This window comes from Scyliorhinus torazame, chromosome 2, assembly GCF_047496885.1.
Source record: "Scyliorhinus torazame isolate Kashiwa2021f chromosome 2, sScyTor2.1, whole genome shotgun sequence".
Classification (NCBI taxonomy): domain Eukaryota; kingdom Metazoa; phylum Chordata; class Chondrichthyes; order Carcharhiniformes; family Scyliorhinidae; genus Scyliorhinus; species Scyliorhinus torazame.
The window spans coordinates 133,198,487-133,212,607 of record NC_092708.1 but is presented as its reverse complement, the minus strand read 5'-3'; the positions used below and the strand labels follow the sequence as shown (position 1 = coordinate 133,212,607).

Sequence of the window (14,121 nt, the reverse complement as noted above, 5' to 3'; positions counted from 1 at the left end):
GGCCATCATCATTACGCCTAACAACCTCCGTATGTTCGTGTTCAGCTGTCTCCCCTTCACAAACCCAGTTTGGTCTTCATGAACCACCCCCGGGACACATTCCTCTATTCTCATTGCCATTACCTTGGCCAAGACCTTGGCATCTACATTGAGGAGGGAGATTGGTCTGTAGGACCCGCATTGTAGCGGATCCTTTTCCTTCTTTAAAAGAAGCGATATCGTTGCTTCTGACATAGTCGGGGGCAGTTGTCCCCTTTCCTTTGCCTCGTTGAAGGTCCTCGTCAGTAGCGGGGCGAGCAAGTCCAAATATTTTCTGTAAAATTCAACTGGGAATCCGTCCGGTCCCGGGGCCTTTCCCGTCTGCATGTTCCTAATTCCTTTCACCACTTCTTCTACCGTGATCTGTGCTCCCAATCCCATCCTTTCCTGCTCTTCCACCTTGGGAATTTCCAGCCGATCCAAAAACTCCATCATTCTCTCCCTCCCATCCGGGGGTTGAGCTTCATACAATTTTTTATAAAATGTCTTGAACACTTCATTCACTCTCTCCGCTCCCCGCTCCGTCTCTCCATCTTCGTCTCTCACCCCCCCTATTTCCCTCGCTGCTCCCCTTTTCCTCAATTGGTGTGCCAGCAATCTGCTCGCCTTCTCTCCATATTCATACTGTACACCCTGCGCCTTCCTCCATTGTGCCTCTGCAGTGCCTGTGGTCAGCAAGTCAAATTCCACATGCAGCCTTTGCCTTTCCCTATACAGTCCCTCCTCCGGTGCTTCCGCATACTGTCTGTCCACCCTCAAAAGTTCTTGCAACAACCGCTCCCGTTCCTTACTCTCCTGCTTCCCTTTATGTGTCCTTATTGATATCAGCTCCCCCCTAACCACCGCCTTCAACGCCTCCCAGACCACTCCCACCTGAACCTCCCCATTGTCATTGAGTTCCAAGTACTTTTCAATGCATCCCCTCACCCTTAAGCACACCCCCTCATCCGCCATTAGTCCCATATCCATTCTCCAGGGTGGACGCCCTCTTGTTTCCTCCCCTATCTCCAAGTCTACCCAGTGTGGGGCATGATCCGAAATGGCTATAGCCGTATATTCCGTTCCCCTCACCCTCGGGATCAATGCCCTACCCAACACAAAAAAGTCTATGCGTGAATAGACTTTATGGACATAGGAGAAAAACGAGAACTCCTTACTCCTAGGTCTACTGAATCTCCACGGGTCCACCCCTCCCATCTGCTCCATAAAATCCTTAAGCACCTTGGCTGCTGCCGGCCTCCTACCAGTCCTGGACTTCGACCTATCCAGCCTTGGTTCCAACACCGTGTTAAAGTCTCCCCCCATTATCAGCTTTCCGGTCTCTAGGTCTGGGATGCGTCCTAGCATTCGCCTCATAAAATTGGCATCGTCCCAATTCGGGGCATACACGTTTACCAACACCACCATCTCTCCCTGTAATTTGCCACTCACAATCACGTATCTGCCCCCGTTATCCGCCACTATAGTCTTTGCCTCGAACATTACCCGCTTCCCCACTAATATAGCCACCCCCCTGTTTTTCGCATCCAGCCCCGAATGGAACACCTGCCCTACCCATCATTTGCGCAACCTAACCTGATCTATCAGTTTCAGGTGCGTTTCCTGTAACATGACCACATCTGCTTTAAGTTTCTTAAGGTGTGCGAGTACTCGTGCCCTCTTTATCGGCCCGTTAAGCCCCCTCACGTTCCACGTGATCAGCCGAGTTGGGGGGCTTCCCCCCCCCCTTGCCGGTTAGCCATCATCTTTTTCCAGCTTCTCGCCCAGTTCCCACGCGGCTGTATTTCTCCCAGACGGTGCCCCCCCGCCCATCCTTTCCCGCACCCACTCCCCCCTTTCCCCAGCAGCAGCAACCCAGTAATTCCCCCCTCCCCCCCCCCCCCCCCGCTAGACCCCCCGCTAGCGTAATTACTCCCCCCATGTTGCTCCCAGAAGTCAGCAAACTCTGGCTGACCTCGGCTTCCCCCCGTGATCACGGCTCGCCCCGTGCGGTGCCCCCTCCTTCCTGCTTCTCTATTCCCGCCATAATTATCATAGCGCGGGAACCAAGCCCGCGCCTCTCCCTCGGCCCCGCCTCCCATGGCCAACGCCCCATCTCCTCTCCCTCCCCACCTCCCCCCATCACCACCTGTGGGAGAAAGAAAAGTTACCATACCGCAGGATTAATCATACAATACAATCCCTCTTCGCCCCCCCCCCCCCCACTCGTCCCACCACTTTGTCCAAACGTTCATTTTCGTAGTCCAATCATTCCAATTTTTCTTCTACAATAAAAGTCCACGCTTCATCCGCCGTCTCAAAGTAGTGGTGCCTCCCTTGATATGTGACCCACAGTCTTGCCGGTTGCAGCATTCCAAACTTTATCTTTTTTTTGTGAAGTACCGCTTTGGCCCGATTAAAGCTCGCCCTCCTTCTCGCCACCTCCGCACTCCAATCTTGATAGACGCGGATCACCGCGTTCTCCCATTTACTACACCGAGTTTTCTTCGCCCATCTAAGGACCATTTCTCTATCCTTAAAACGGAGAAATCTCACCACTATGGCTCTGGGAGCTTCTCCTGCTCTCGGTCCTCGCACCATAACTCGGTATGCTCCCTCCACCTCCAACGGACCCGTCGGGGCCTCCACTCCCATTAACGAGTGCAGCATCGTGCTCACATATGCCCCGACGTCCGCCCCCTCCACACCTTCAGGAAGGCCAAGAATCCTCAAGTTGTTCCTCCTTGCGTTATTTTCCAGTGCCTCCAACCTCTCCACAGATCGTTTCTGGTGTGCCTCCTGTATCTCCGACTTCACCACCAGGCCCTGTATATCGTTTTCATTCTCAGCTGCTTTCGCCTTCACGACCCGAAGCTCCTGCTCCTGGGTCTTTTGTTCCTCTTTCAGCCCTTCAATCGCCTGTAATATCGGGGCCAACAACTCTTTCTTCATTTCCTTTTTTATCTCCTCCACGCAGCGTTTCAAAAACTCTTGTTGTTCAGGGCCCCATATGAAACTGCCACCTTCCGACGCCATCTTGGTTTCTGCTTGCCTTCCTTGCCGTTGTTCCAAAGGATCCGCTGCAATCCGGCCACTTTCCTCTCCTTTTTCCATCCGTGTCCAGGGGGAACACCCTTCTGGTTTACCGCACGGTGTTTTCAGCCGTTAAAATTGCCGTTGGGGCTCCTATCAAGAGCCCAAAAGTCCGTTTCACAGGGAGCTGCCGAAACGTGCGACTCAGCTGGTCATCGCCGCACCCGGAAGTCCCGGTCTTTGTCTTTCTAAGGTATCAGCGAGATTGAGGCTTGTGCTAGCATTGGTGGCAGTGTGCCCCTCGCCAATGAGCGTGAACTTCTGCAGGTGTGGGGCCAATACAATTGCGAACTTCATGGAAGTCCACTGGGAATCTACCTGGTTCCGGCGCATTCCCTGCCTGCATGGAGTTGATGCTCTCCATGACTTCTCCCAGTTCTAATGTTGCTTCCAGCCTCCATTTCCTATCATCCCCCATGACTGGCATGTCCAGTCCATCGAGGAACTGCCTCCTCCTCAAATCCCCCTCGGGGTCTCGGAGGTGTACAGCCCTCAGTAGAAGGCCTCAAAAGCATAGTTGACTTTTTCCGACTCTGCTACTAGTCTGCCGTTGTTGTCCCTAATCTGTGCTATTCCTTTATGGCTGCCTGCTTCCCCAGCTGGTGAACCAGCAGGCAACTGGCTTTTTCTTGGTGTTCGTAGAAGGTTCCTCGTGTCTAGCGGAGTTGGTGCACTGCTTTCGCCATGGAGAGCAGATCAAAGCCCATTTGTAGCTTTTTCCTCTCCCCCAGAAGTTCTACGGTTGGGGCCACGGAGTATTGTCGATCTATCTCTGGTATGGAGTTGACCATGATTGAATGGCGGAGCAGACTCGATGGGCAAAGTGGCCTAATTCTGCTCCTTGGATTGGATTTGTTTATTGTCACGTGTACCGAGGTACAGTGAAATACAGTGAGGTACAGTCCTATGTCTTATGGTCTTATAACTGTTGCCTCTCCGCCCCTTCTTCCCTATCTCCACGTGCTTTACAGGCAATAATCTCAGCCCTGATCACAGCCCTCAGTGTCTCTCTGACGGTGGAGCATGAAACCTCACCATTCTGGTTATTTATAATATACCCGTCTATGGTTTGTGATATTTCCTCGTAAAAAACCTTGTCGACAATGAGGGCTGTATCCAACCGCAATGGGAGGCGTTGGGCATGGCCTGTCTCCACCCTCACATCCATGTAGTGTGGAGTGTGGTCGGAGATTACGATCGTGGAGTTTTTCTTTCCTTTCCCCTCTTCCTCCCTTTTTTTGTGCCTTGCTGCCGTCACCCCCACCTTTCTGTGCCTTAGTTTTCGGCTTGAAAACGAGGCGGTACAGTCCCTCTCAAATTGTTTTTTAGCCTCTCAGTCTTTCAGGGTGACCGCTTCATCTTTGCTTGTGCTGCTGCCTTACCAGCCCATTCTTATGGATGAACTCGTCCGTGTCGTCAGGGGCCATAAATAGTGCTCCTTGCCTTGGAAAATTACCCATAGTTTGGCTGGGTACAGCATCTCAAACTTCACCCCATTTTTGAACAGAGCTGCCTTTGCTCTGTTGAATTCTGCCTAGCACTTGGCCAGGTCTTCTCCAATGTCCTGGTAGCTTTGTATCTGGTGTCCTTCCCAGTTGCAGGTTTTCGTCTGCCTGGCCCAATGCAGGATTCTTTCCCGGTTGTGGTACCAGTGCATCATCGGAATTCTGGCCCTGGGTTTCTGCCGGAGAGACCTTTCAGCCATGTCTAGCTCTGGCAGGTTGGGGAAGCTGTCCCTTCTCACCAGGTTTCCCAGCATCTGGACCATGTAGTCCGTGGGGTTCCTGTCTTTGGTTCCCTCCGGCAGTCCCACTATTCTTAGGTTCTGGCGCCTTGACTGGTACTCTTGATCTTCCAGCTAACCCTTCAGGTTCCCCTGGGCCACCATAAACTTCATTATCTATTTTTGGGCAACAAAACGATTGCTCTGGTCTGAGGAGGCCTTTTCCAGCTCCTTAATTCTGCTCCCCTGAGCCTCTAGTCGTCCCTCTGCTTTATCGAGTGCCACCTGCATGGTGGCCAGCGCTTCCGTGACCGCAACCTTGATCGGTGCCTGGATTTCAATTCTTACCTCTTCTTTGGGCTCCTTTAGCTCTCTGGTGAGGAAGTTCTTCCATCCACCCTCTGGCGAGGGGGAGTTCGTGCACGACTTGTTGGCCCCTCTCTTTCTGGTGCAGCCGGGGCTTCTTCATCTCATGGGTCCACCGTCTCACTCACCGGTTTCTCCAGGATCCTGATGCCTCTCGTTTCCTTGCAGTCTCTGGTACAGCTGTTGCTCGGCATTTCGGTTTATATTTCATTTGTCGGTTGAAGAGGGTGATGAGGCGATGCTTTTTTTCTCGGTTTCGGCAGGCTATTTTCAGTTAAAAGTGCCTAAATTCGATTTCCTACATGGAGAGCCTATGCCGTGCATTTGCTCAGCACATCCCCATCACCCAAAGTCTCTCAACAAAGGTAGTTTTAAAGATTTCTATTTGTATTGATGAACATTAGAAATAAGATATAGTTTTAAGTGAGTTTAATTTAATGTTTCTTGCCTGGAAGGGTAAAACCTATAGTTAGATTCATGCTGGACAAATACTTTTATATGTGTGGGATTGGTTAAGTTTCAACTGTGTTTCTATTGTGCTTGGAGAGCGCTACAGTGTGAAGAATAAATAAACCAGCTGTGCTTGCTTAGCAACTGGGCCGTGTAAGGTAGAGAAGCGTTTAACTTTTAGTCGAGCTAATTTGATTGAAGTTGAAGATAGGTAATGAGAGAGAAGGCAGCTCTCACAGCTCTGCTAGAAGCAGTTGGTTTTGACGGCTACAGAGGAAACATCTCTCTCTGCTTCGCTGGAAGAAAAGCCACACCATGGAGTAATCGTTAAGAAAACAAGTTCAGAGATCTGCAGAGCAGCTTGTTGAGGAAACTAGAAATGTAGAGAAATTTCCATGAAGTCTAAGGTTAAAAGTACTAGAACAGACACTGTTCAGTAAAGGCAGAGAGAGCTGAGAAGAAGGTTGAGACGCCAGAAAGATATCTGAAATAATTTTCAGGTTTTTGAGCTTCTACTACTGCCTGTGGAACATGAGTTGAAAAACTATGGAAATTGGTGACAGGATCTCGGTGTTTGTGTCAAAGCAGTTATGCTAAAGGAAACCTAAAAGGAGTTGGTGTAAAATCCTGGACTGGATTCACTGTTAAAAGTGGAGTGGAAGCTTGGGTTAGAAAAAGTCATTTGTAAAACCTGGATTGGATTTCAGAAGGCATCCCGTTAAGGGAAAGCATTATTACGAGAGAAGATTTTAAAGTGTGTTTATGGGAGCAGAGTTTGGAAGCTCTCATCTGGGGGGATTCTGAGGAGAAATCCACAGACACCAACTTGGTTTCAGAGCAGAGTGCGCATACTTGACCACAGTCATCTTGTGTGCTTAAAAGGGATTTGTGTGTCAGTGAGATATACACCGCTGTTTAAGAAGGGAGGGAGGCAGAAGACAGAAAATTATATCTGGTTAGTCTGACTTCAGTCATTGGTAAGAATTTAGAGCCCATTATTAAAGATGAGATTGTGGAGTACTTGGAAGTGCATGATAAAATAGGACTGAGTCAGCACAGCTTCTTCAAGGGGAGGTCATGCCTGACAAATCTGTTAGTTCTTTGAGGAGGTAACAAGGAAGTTAGATAAAGGAAAACCAGTGGATGTGATTTATTTAGATTTCCAAAAGGCTTTTGACAAGGTGCCACATAAGAGACTGTTAAATAAGTTGAGAACCCATGATGTTAAGCGTATGATCCTGGCATGGATAGAGGATTGGCTGACTGGCAGAAGGCAGAGAGTGGGGATGAAGGGGTCTTTTTCAGATGGCAGCCAGTGACTAGTGATGTGCCTCAGGGGTCAATGCTAGGACCAGAACTTTTCACAATATACATTTACGGTCTGGAAGAAGGAACTGAAGGCACTGTTGCTAAGTTTGCACAGAATACAAAGATCTGTAGAGGGACAGGTAGTATTGGGAAAGCAGGGCGACTGCAGAAGGACTTGGACAAGCTAGGAGAGTGGGCAAAGAAGTGGCAGATGGGATACAATGTGGAAACGTGTGAGGTTATGCACTTTGGAAGGAGGAATGGCGGCACAGACTGTTTTCTAAATGGGGAAATGCTGAGGAAAGGGCCTTGGGAATCCTTGTTCAAGCGTCTCTTAAGGTTAACGTGCAGGTTCAGTCGGCAGTTAGGAAGGCAAATGCAATGTTTGCATTCATGTCGAGAGGGCTAGAATACAAGAGCAGAATACAATCTGAGGCTGTGTAAGGCTCTGATCAGACCCCATTTGGAGTATTGTGAGCAGTTTTGGGCCCCGTATCTAAGGAAGGATGTGCTGGCCTTTGAAAGGGTCAGAGAAGGTTCACAAGAATGATCCCTGGAATGAAGAACTTGTTGTATGAGGAACGGTTGAGGACTCTGGGTCTGTATTCGTTGGAGTTTAGAAGGTTGAGGGGAGAACTTATTGAAACTTACAGGATACTGAGGGCCTGGATAGAGTGGACGTGGAGAGGCTGTTTCCACTTGTAGAAAAAACTAGAAGCAGAGATCACAATATCAGACTAAAGGGACGATCCCTTAAAACAGAGATGAGGGGGAATTTCTTCAGCCAGAGGGAGGTGAATCTGTGGAACTCTTTGCCGCAGAAGGCTGTGGAGGCCAAATCACTGTCTTTAAGACAGGTAGATGGGTTCTTGATTAATAAGGGGATCAGAGGTTAGGGAAAGAAGGCAGGAGAATGGGGATGAGAAAAATATCAGCCATGTTTGAATGGCGGAGCAGACACGATGGGCTGAGTGGCTTCATTCTGCTCCAATGTCTCTAATCCATGTTAATCCTAAAACCTGTGTATAATTGTTAAACTAAGAGTAGAGTAAAGGAGTATTATATTATCCAATTCTTTCATGTTTAATTTTTTTTCCCTGTTGTCAAAACTAATTAGTGGTCCTGTGACTTGGTTCTTCCACGTTTTATGAAACAAAAATAAAAGTTATCATTATCATGGGGCGGGATTCTCCGATATCGGCCCGATGTCCACAGACCGGCGCCAAAAATGGCGCGTATCAGTCCGGCATCGTGCCGCCCACTTCCGCACCTTGAGCGGCCGAGCCCTCACCTTGAGGGGCTAGGCCCGAGCCAGACTGATTTCCGCCCCGCCAGCTGGCACGAAACTGACTTTGCGGGCGGCGCATGCGCGGGAGCATCAGCGGCCGCTCACGGCATCCCCGCACATGCGCAGTGGAGGGGGTCTCTTCCGCCTCCGCCATGGTGGAGACCATGGCGAAGGCGGAAGGAAAAGAGTGCCCCCACGGCACAGGCCCTCACGCGGATCTGTGGGCCCCGATCGTGGGCCAGGCCACTGTGGGGGCACCCCCCGGGGCCAGATCGCCCCGCGCCCCCCCCCCCAGGACGCCGGAGCCCGCCTGTCCCAAAGGTGGTTCAATCCACGCCGGCTGGCGTGGGTTGACAGCGGCGGGACTTCGGCCCATCGCGGATGGGAGAATCGCCGGGGGATGACCGGCGCAGCGCGATTCCCGCCCCTGCCGAATCTCCGGTGGCGGAGAATTTGCAACACGGCGGGTGCGGGATTCACGCTGGCCCCCGGCGATTCTCCGACCCTGTGGGGGGTTGGAGAATCGCGCCCATGATCTTTTGAGCCAGTGTTCCATTCTGGGATCTTCTAGTCCAGTTATAACATCAACTGATATAGTAACATTGGAGATGGTCATTGCCTGGCACTTGTATGGCATGAACATTACTTGCCACTCATCAGCTCAAGTCTGAATGTTGTTCAGGTCTTGCTATGCATGGACACAGAATGCGTTAGTACCTGACCTATCTCAAATGGGAATAAACATTGTGCAATCACCAGCCAAAATCCCTACTTCTGACCTGATAATGAAGGGATGGTCATTGATGTAGATGGTTGCACTAAGGACACTGCCCTGAGGAACTTCTGCAACACTGTCTCAGGACTAAGATGATTGACCTCCAACAGCCACAACTATTCCTTTGTGTTAGGTATAACTGCAACCAGTGGAGAGTTTTCCCCTGATTCCAATCCCCATTGACTTCAGTTTTGCTAGGCCTCCATGATGCCACACTTGGTCCAATGTTACCTTGATGTTAAGGGCAGTCATTCTCACCTTGCTTCTTGAATTCAACTCTTTTGTCTGCGGTTGTAATGAGGTCAGGAGCTCAGTTGCCCTGACGGAAGCCTCACTACACATCAGTGAGGAGGTTATTGCTGAGTAAGTGCCACTCAATAGCACTGTCAACCAGACCTTCTATTACTTTGCTGATGATTGAGAGCTGACTAATGGGGTGGTAATTGGAGGTGTTATCTTTGTCCTTTTTGCGTACCTGATGTCCCTGGCAATCACATTGCAGGGTTAATGCCAAGAGGTGTAGTTGTACTGAAACAATTTGGCTACAGGAGCAGCTGGTTCTGAAGTACAGGTCCTCAATATTATTGCCAGAATGTTTTAAGGCCCACAGCCTTTGCAATATCCAGTTCCACAGCCGTTTCTTGATATCATGAGGAATTAATTGAATTGGCTGAAGACTGGCATCTGTGATGCTGGGGACTTCAGGAGGAGGCCGAGATTGATCATCCACCCAGCACTTATGGCTGAAGATGATTGCAAATGCTTCGGCCTTGCTTTTGGCACTGATATGCTGGACTCCACCATCATTGAGGATGGGTATATTTGTGGAGTTGCTGTGACATAGACATGTACAGCGTGTGGAGAATTAATGTCATGTTACAATTAGCCACTAGATGGAGCTAGGGACAGTACTATAAAAGGCACTGACTTAGGCTTCTGGAAGAGAGAGTGGATTAGAGGAGAGGAGACTGGAGTGAAGTCCATAGTAGAGCTAGAGAATATGGAATATAGTAGAGTGTAGAGAAAGTGTTAGTGAGTGTAATTTAATATCTATTTGTTTAGTATAGGGATAACTGTCGAACTTTAATTTAAGTAGTGTAAATAAATTTAGCTGTGTTGCTGAACATAGCTTCATGGGTCTTTGTGAAAACTAAGCTTTCCATCATGAGATCAACCTCACAAAGATCACCACAGTTGCCTCTTCTTGTTCATTGTTTAATTGTCCACCACCATTTACGACTGGTTGTGACAGGACTGCAATCTTAGCTCTGATATGTTGATTAGAGGATCGCTTAGCTCTGTCTATTGTATGCTCTCTCAGCTGTTTTGCATGCAAGTAGAGCAGCACAGTGGTAAAGTGGTTAACAATGCTGCCTCATAGCACCAGGGACCGGGTTCAATTCCGGCCTTGGGTGATTGAGTGGAGTTTGCACATTCTCCCGATGTCTGTGTGGGTTTCCTCCAGGTGCTCTGCTTTTTCCCACAGTCCAAAGATATGCGGGTTAGGTGGATTGGCCATGCTAAATTGTCCCTTAGTGTCCAGGTAGCTTCACCACTTACCACCTCATTTTTGAAAATGCCAGGTGCTGCTTCTGGCATTCCCTCCTGAACTCTTCATTGAAGGGTTAATGGGAATGGAGGATATGCCAGGCCATGAGGTTACAGGATGTGGTTGAATACTGTTCTGTTGCTGCTAACGGCCCAGTTCTGATTTGATGGATCTGTTCGAGATCTAATCCATTTAGCACGGTGCTGACAAGACTTCATCTCCACAAGGAATGTGTGGTAGTCATTAATACAGATAGTACCATGGGCAGGTGCATCTGCAACAGGTAGATTGGTGAGGACAAGGTCAAGCCTCGTTGGTTTCCTCACTACCTGCCAGCAGACCTGGTCTAGCAGCTAAGTCCTTTTGGGCTTGGTGGGTTGTGGTGCTACCGAACCACTCCGCTTTGGACATTGAAGTCCCCCACCCAGAGTACATTCTGTGCCCTTTCTACCCTGAGTGCTTCTTCCAGTGATATATTCAACATTGAAGAGCATTGATTCATCAGATGAGACATGGGGTAGGGGTTGTATAAGGTTGTAATCAGCAACTAGAATAGGAAAATGGCTGATAGGTCACCAGGGGTCACCCTTCAGCAATGGTTGTTGAAACTTCTCCATTGTTTGAAAACTGATGTGGTGAAGCATTCAGTGCTAAGCAAACGGTTTTTGAGCAGTGCTTCTATTACTTGGAAATATTATAGAAAATCTACAGTACAGTCCGTTAAGGGTACCAAAAATTATTGTGGCTTGCTATGTGCTCCAAAAATGGTTGGCATGAAGGAATTGGATCTTCGAAGTACAGAAGTGAAGAAGAAAATAGATGGGGGCATTGATGCCCGAACCATGATGAGGGTGTTTCAGAGAGAGTGAGGAGGTAGCGCATGGTATCAGATAGAATATTGTCATTGTCTTGTTTCTAGTAAAATGTTCATATTTCCTCTGCAGATAAAAAAATGCCTTTGAACAACCCTAGCATTTTTCTCCGATAACCATTGTTAAAATCTCAGTGAAAGTATACCTTCAATCCTGTCCCTTTTTTCTTTCTTACTTCCAATTTGTTTATCTTTAACATTTTCCAGTTCTGATGAAACATTACTTCTGATTCCCTCTCCACAGATGTTGCTGTTCTGCTGAGCCATTGTTGCTGTTAGAATTCCTTGTTAAGAATGATAAGTCAGTCTTGGAACAATGCATATGATTTTGCGGTATCTCTCAGCTGGCAGATCCAAAGTAAAAGGATGTGAGCTAACAGCTGAAACGGCCAGCTGAAACAATGTCTGGAAGTGTTAACACCAGATTTGTATTAAATACTTTAATCTCTTTTTCAGCTACAGTATCAGATGGCAGTAATAAAGCTGAACATTTTTATGATTTATTACTGAAGATTGTGTGAGCCCCACAGAACCTGGTGCCTTCTAATTAGATCGACACAGGATATTGCTTGCTTTGTGCATGTGTTTTTCAGAATCCTGCGAAGGCTGCATTCAAACTAATTTATATTTATGACCTGGTGCTGGGAGTATTTTTCTTCAAAGAATTATAGTTTGATTCCTTTTAGGATACAAGAGCCCCAAAGTTGAAGATTGCTAAAACTAATAATGGAATTAGCCTAGCAAAAATCTCTTGTGTAATTTGGATGAAGTCCACTTAAATCAGATTAAGGAAAAACAAATTCAGATTGAATTTTGTGCTTTGGTATCATTCAGGTACAGGCTTGAGAACATTATGCTCATGGGAGTCTCGCGACTGAAAGAGTATTTGACTAAGGGCTGAATGATATGCACAAGTTCTTCAATTAGAATTCTGACTGCTATAAGATGTAGACTATACAATATATATTTGCTTCGATCTTTATAAAGATAAATGGGCGGTTGTAAATATTTACTTTGCTAATTTATTTTCATTCTCAACAGGTAATTTTGGTATCTGCCAACAAGCTTACACGTTATATAGAACCATCCCAATTGACAGATGAATTTGGAGGGTCGCTTTTGTATGACCACATAGACTGGCTGAATAAAAGATTGGTTAGTATTGTGAAGTTACAAGTATTATAAAATCAGCACATATAATATTAGTATATTAATACATATTAAAATGATTAGATATAAAATGACTATTGGCTATTTTGCATATTTAAAAATATTGCCTAAAAGACTGTACCTCATAAATTCCCTGAGAAAATGAGAACCTGAAATGTATCTGATTCTTTAACCATCGTCTGAGACAAAAAGTTCAAAAAAAAAGTCTGGATGACATCTTTGACAATAGTGAACTGAACTGTGAACTGTTTTTTAAAAAAAGTGAACAATTCAGTTTACCAGTTTACTGTAAGCCGTTGAGAAGGTGCTGGCAAGTCGCGTTGAAGTCAATTGCGTTGTGCTGTTAGGGTGGGAGTTTCAGGATTTTGACACAGCGATGATGAAGTAATATATTTCCAAGTCAGTTCAGTTATCTACTAATGTATGAAAGGTCTGATGGCCGAACCTATAGTTTATGTTGCGGTTATGGTTTCTCTAAGAACTAAGTTTCTCTGGAAGATGATTTCTTGTAAAAGGCAGTTTGCTTCCAGTAACTGATCACAAAACCAAGCTGTCTGGGCAATAAAATAATAGTCAAAATAGGGTAAACAAGAAGTTAATTGCAATGGGGAATAGATTCCTGCATGGGTAGTTCTGGTTTTCAAGCAGTTTAGTTCAGAACAAGCTGACTGCAGGGAACATTTTCAAGCCAAATTCCGTTGAAATTATGTGCACTACTAAAAGGGTTTGAACCCTTTGATAACTGAGTGACTCTATTAACAGTGAGTTAGACTTCTGGGACGGTCAAGCTGAGGAGAGAGATAGTACATTGCTGGATGTAAGGCTCCAGAGTTAAAGCACATTGGAACCAGGAGAATTCTGGTCCAAGGTGGCTATGCTTAAGAGGCAAGCGACACCAATGTTAATGTTAATTGGGAGTCTACAACCATGGGATGGTTGGAGGAAATTTGAAGGGACAATCTTACTGGAAGTAAGTGAAAGGCTCAAGAAATCTCAACCTTTTAGTTGAATTTTTGAAACAACATTCAGACCAAGTGGTTAACCTTCCAATTTCTGATAAGTATCTGTATGTCAAAAGGGTGTAGACAGAAATTTGAATTGAGAAATTCAGTTTACAGTGAAGATAAATTATGTTCATTGTACTTTTAAATGTCTTTAACATAACTGACCATATAAGAGAGGGTTTAGTTAGTAGTATTCGTGTTCTTTGATTTTTTTTTTGCGATAAAATTGTTTTGTTTTCAACAGTAAAACTTGCAGCATCATACTTTTAGTAAATACCTGGATTATCAAATTTCCAAAATATACAGTAACTTTACTGGTTTCTTGGATTGGATTTTTAAATTTGTTTATTGTCACATGTACCAAGGTACAGTGAAAAGTAGTTTTCTGCGAGCAGCTCAACAGATGATTAAGTACATGAAAAGAAAAGGAAATAAAAGAACATACATAATAGGGCAACACAAGGTACACAATGTAACAACATAAGCACCGGCATCGGGTGAAGCAT

At 46.5% G+C, this 14,121-nt stretch overlaps 1 protein-coding gene across 6 annotated transcripts in view; it reads left to right on the top strand.

Moving 5' to 3' along the window:
* The window catches only part of sestd1 (SEC14 and spectrin domains 1), a 275,430-nt gene that overhangs the window by 133,713 nt on the left and 127,596 nt on the right, over nucleotides 1–14,121 (top strand). For all 6 annotated transcript variants that reach the window (XM_072477346.1, XM_072477354.1, XM_072477310.1 and 3 more), the window contains one exon: nucleotides 12,483–12,596. In XM_072477346.1, the coding sequence (XP_072333447.1) occupies nucleotides 12,483–12,596 (114 nt within the window). The remainder of the gene's footprint in view (nucleotides 1–12,482; nucleotides 12,597–14,121) is intronic.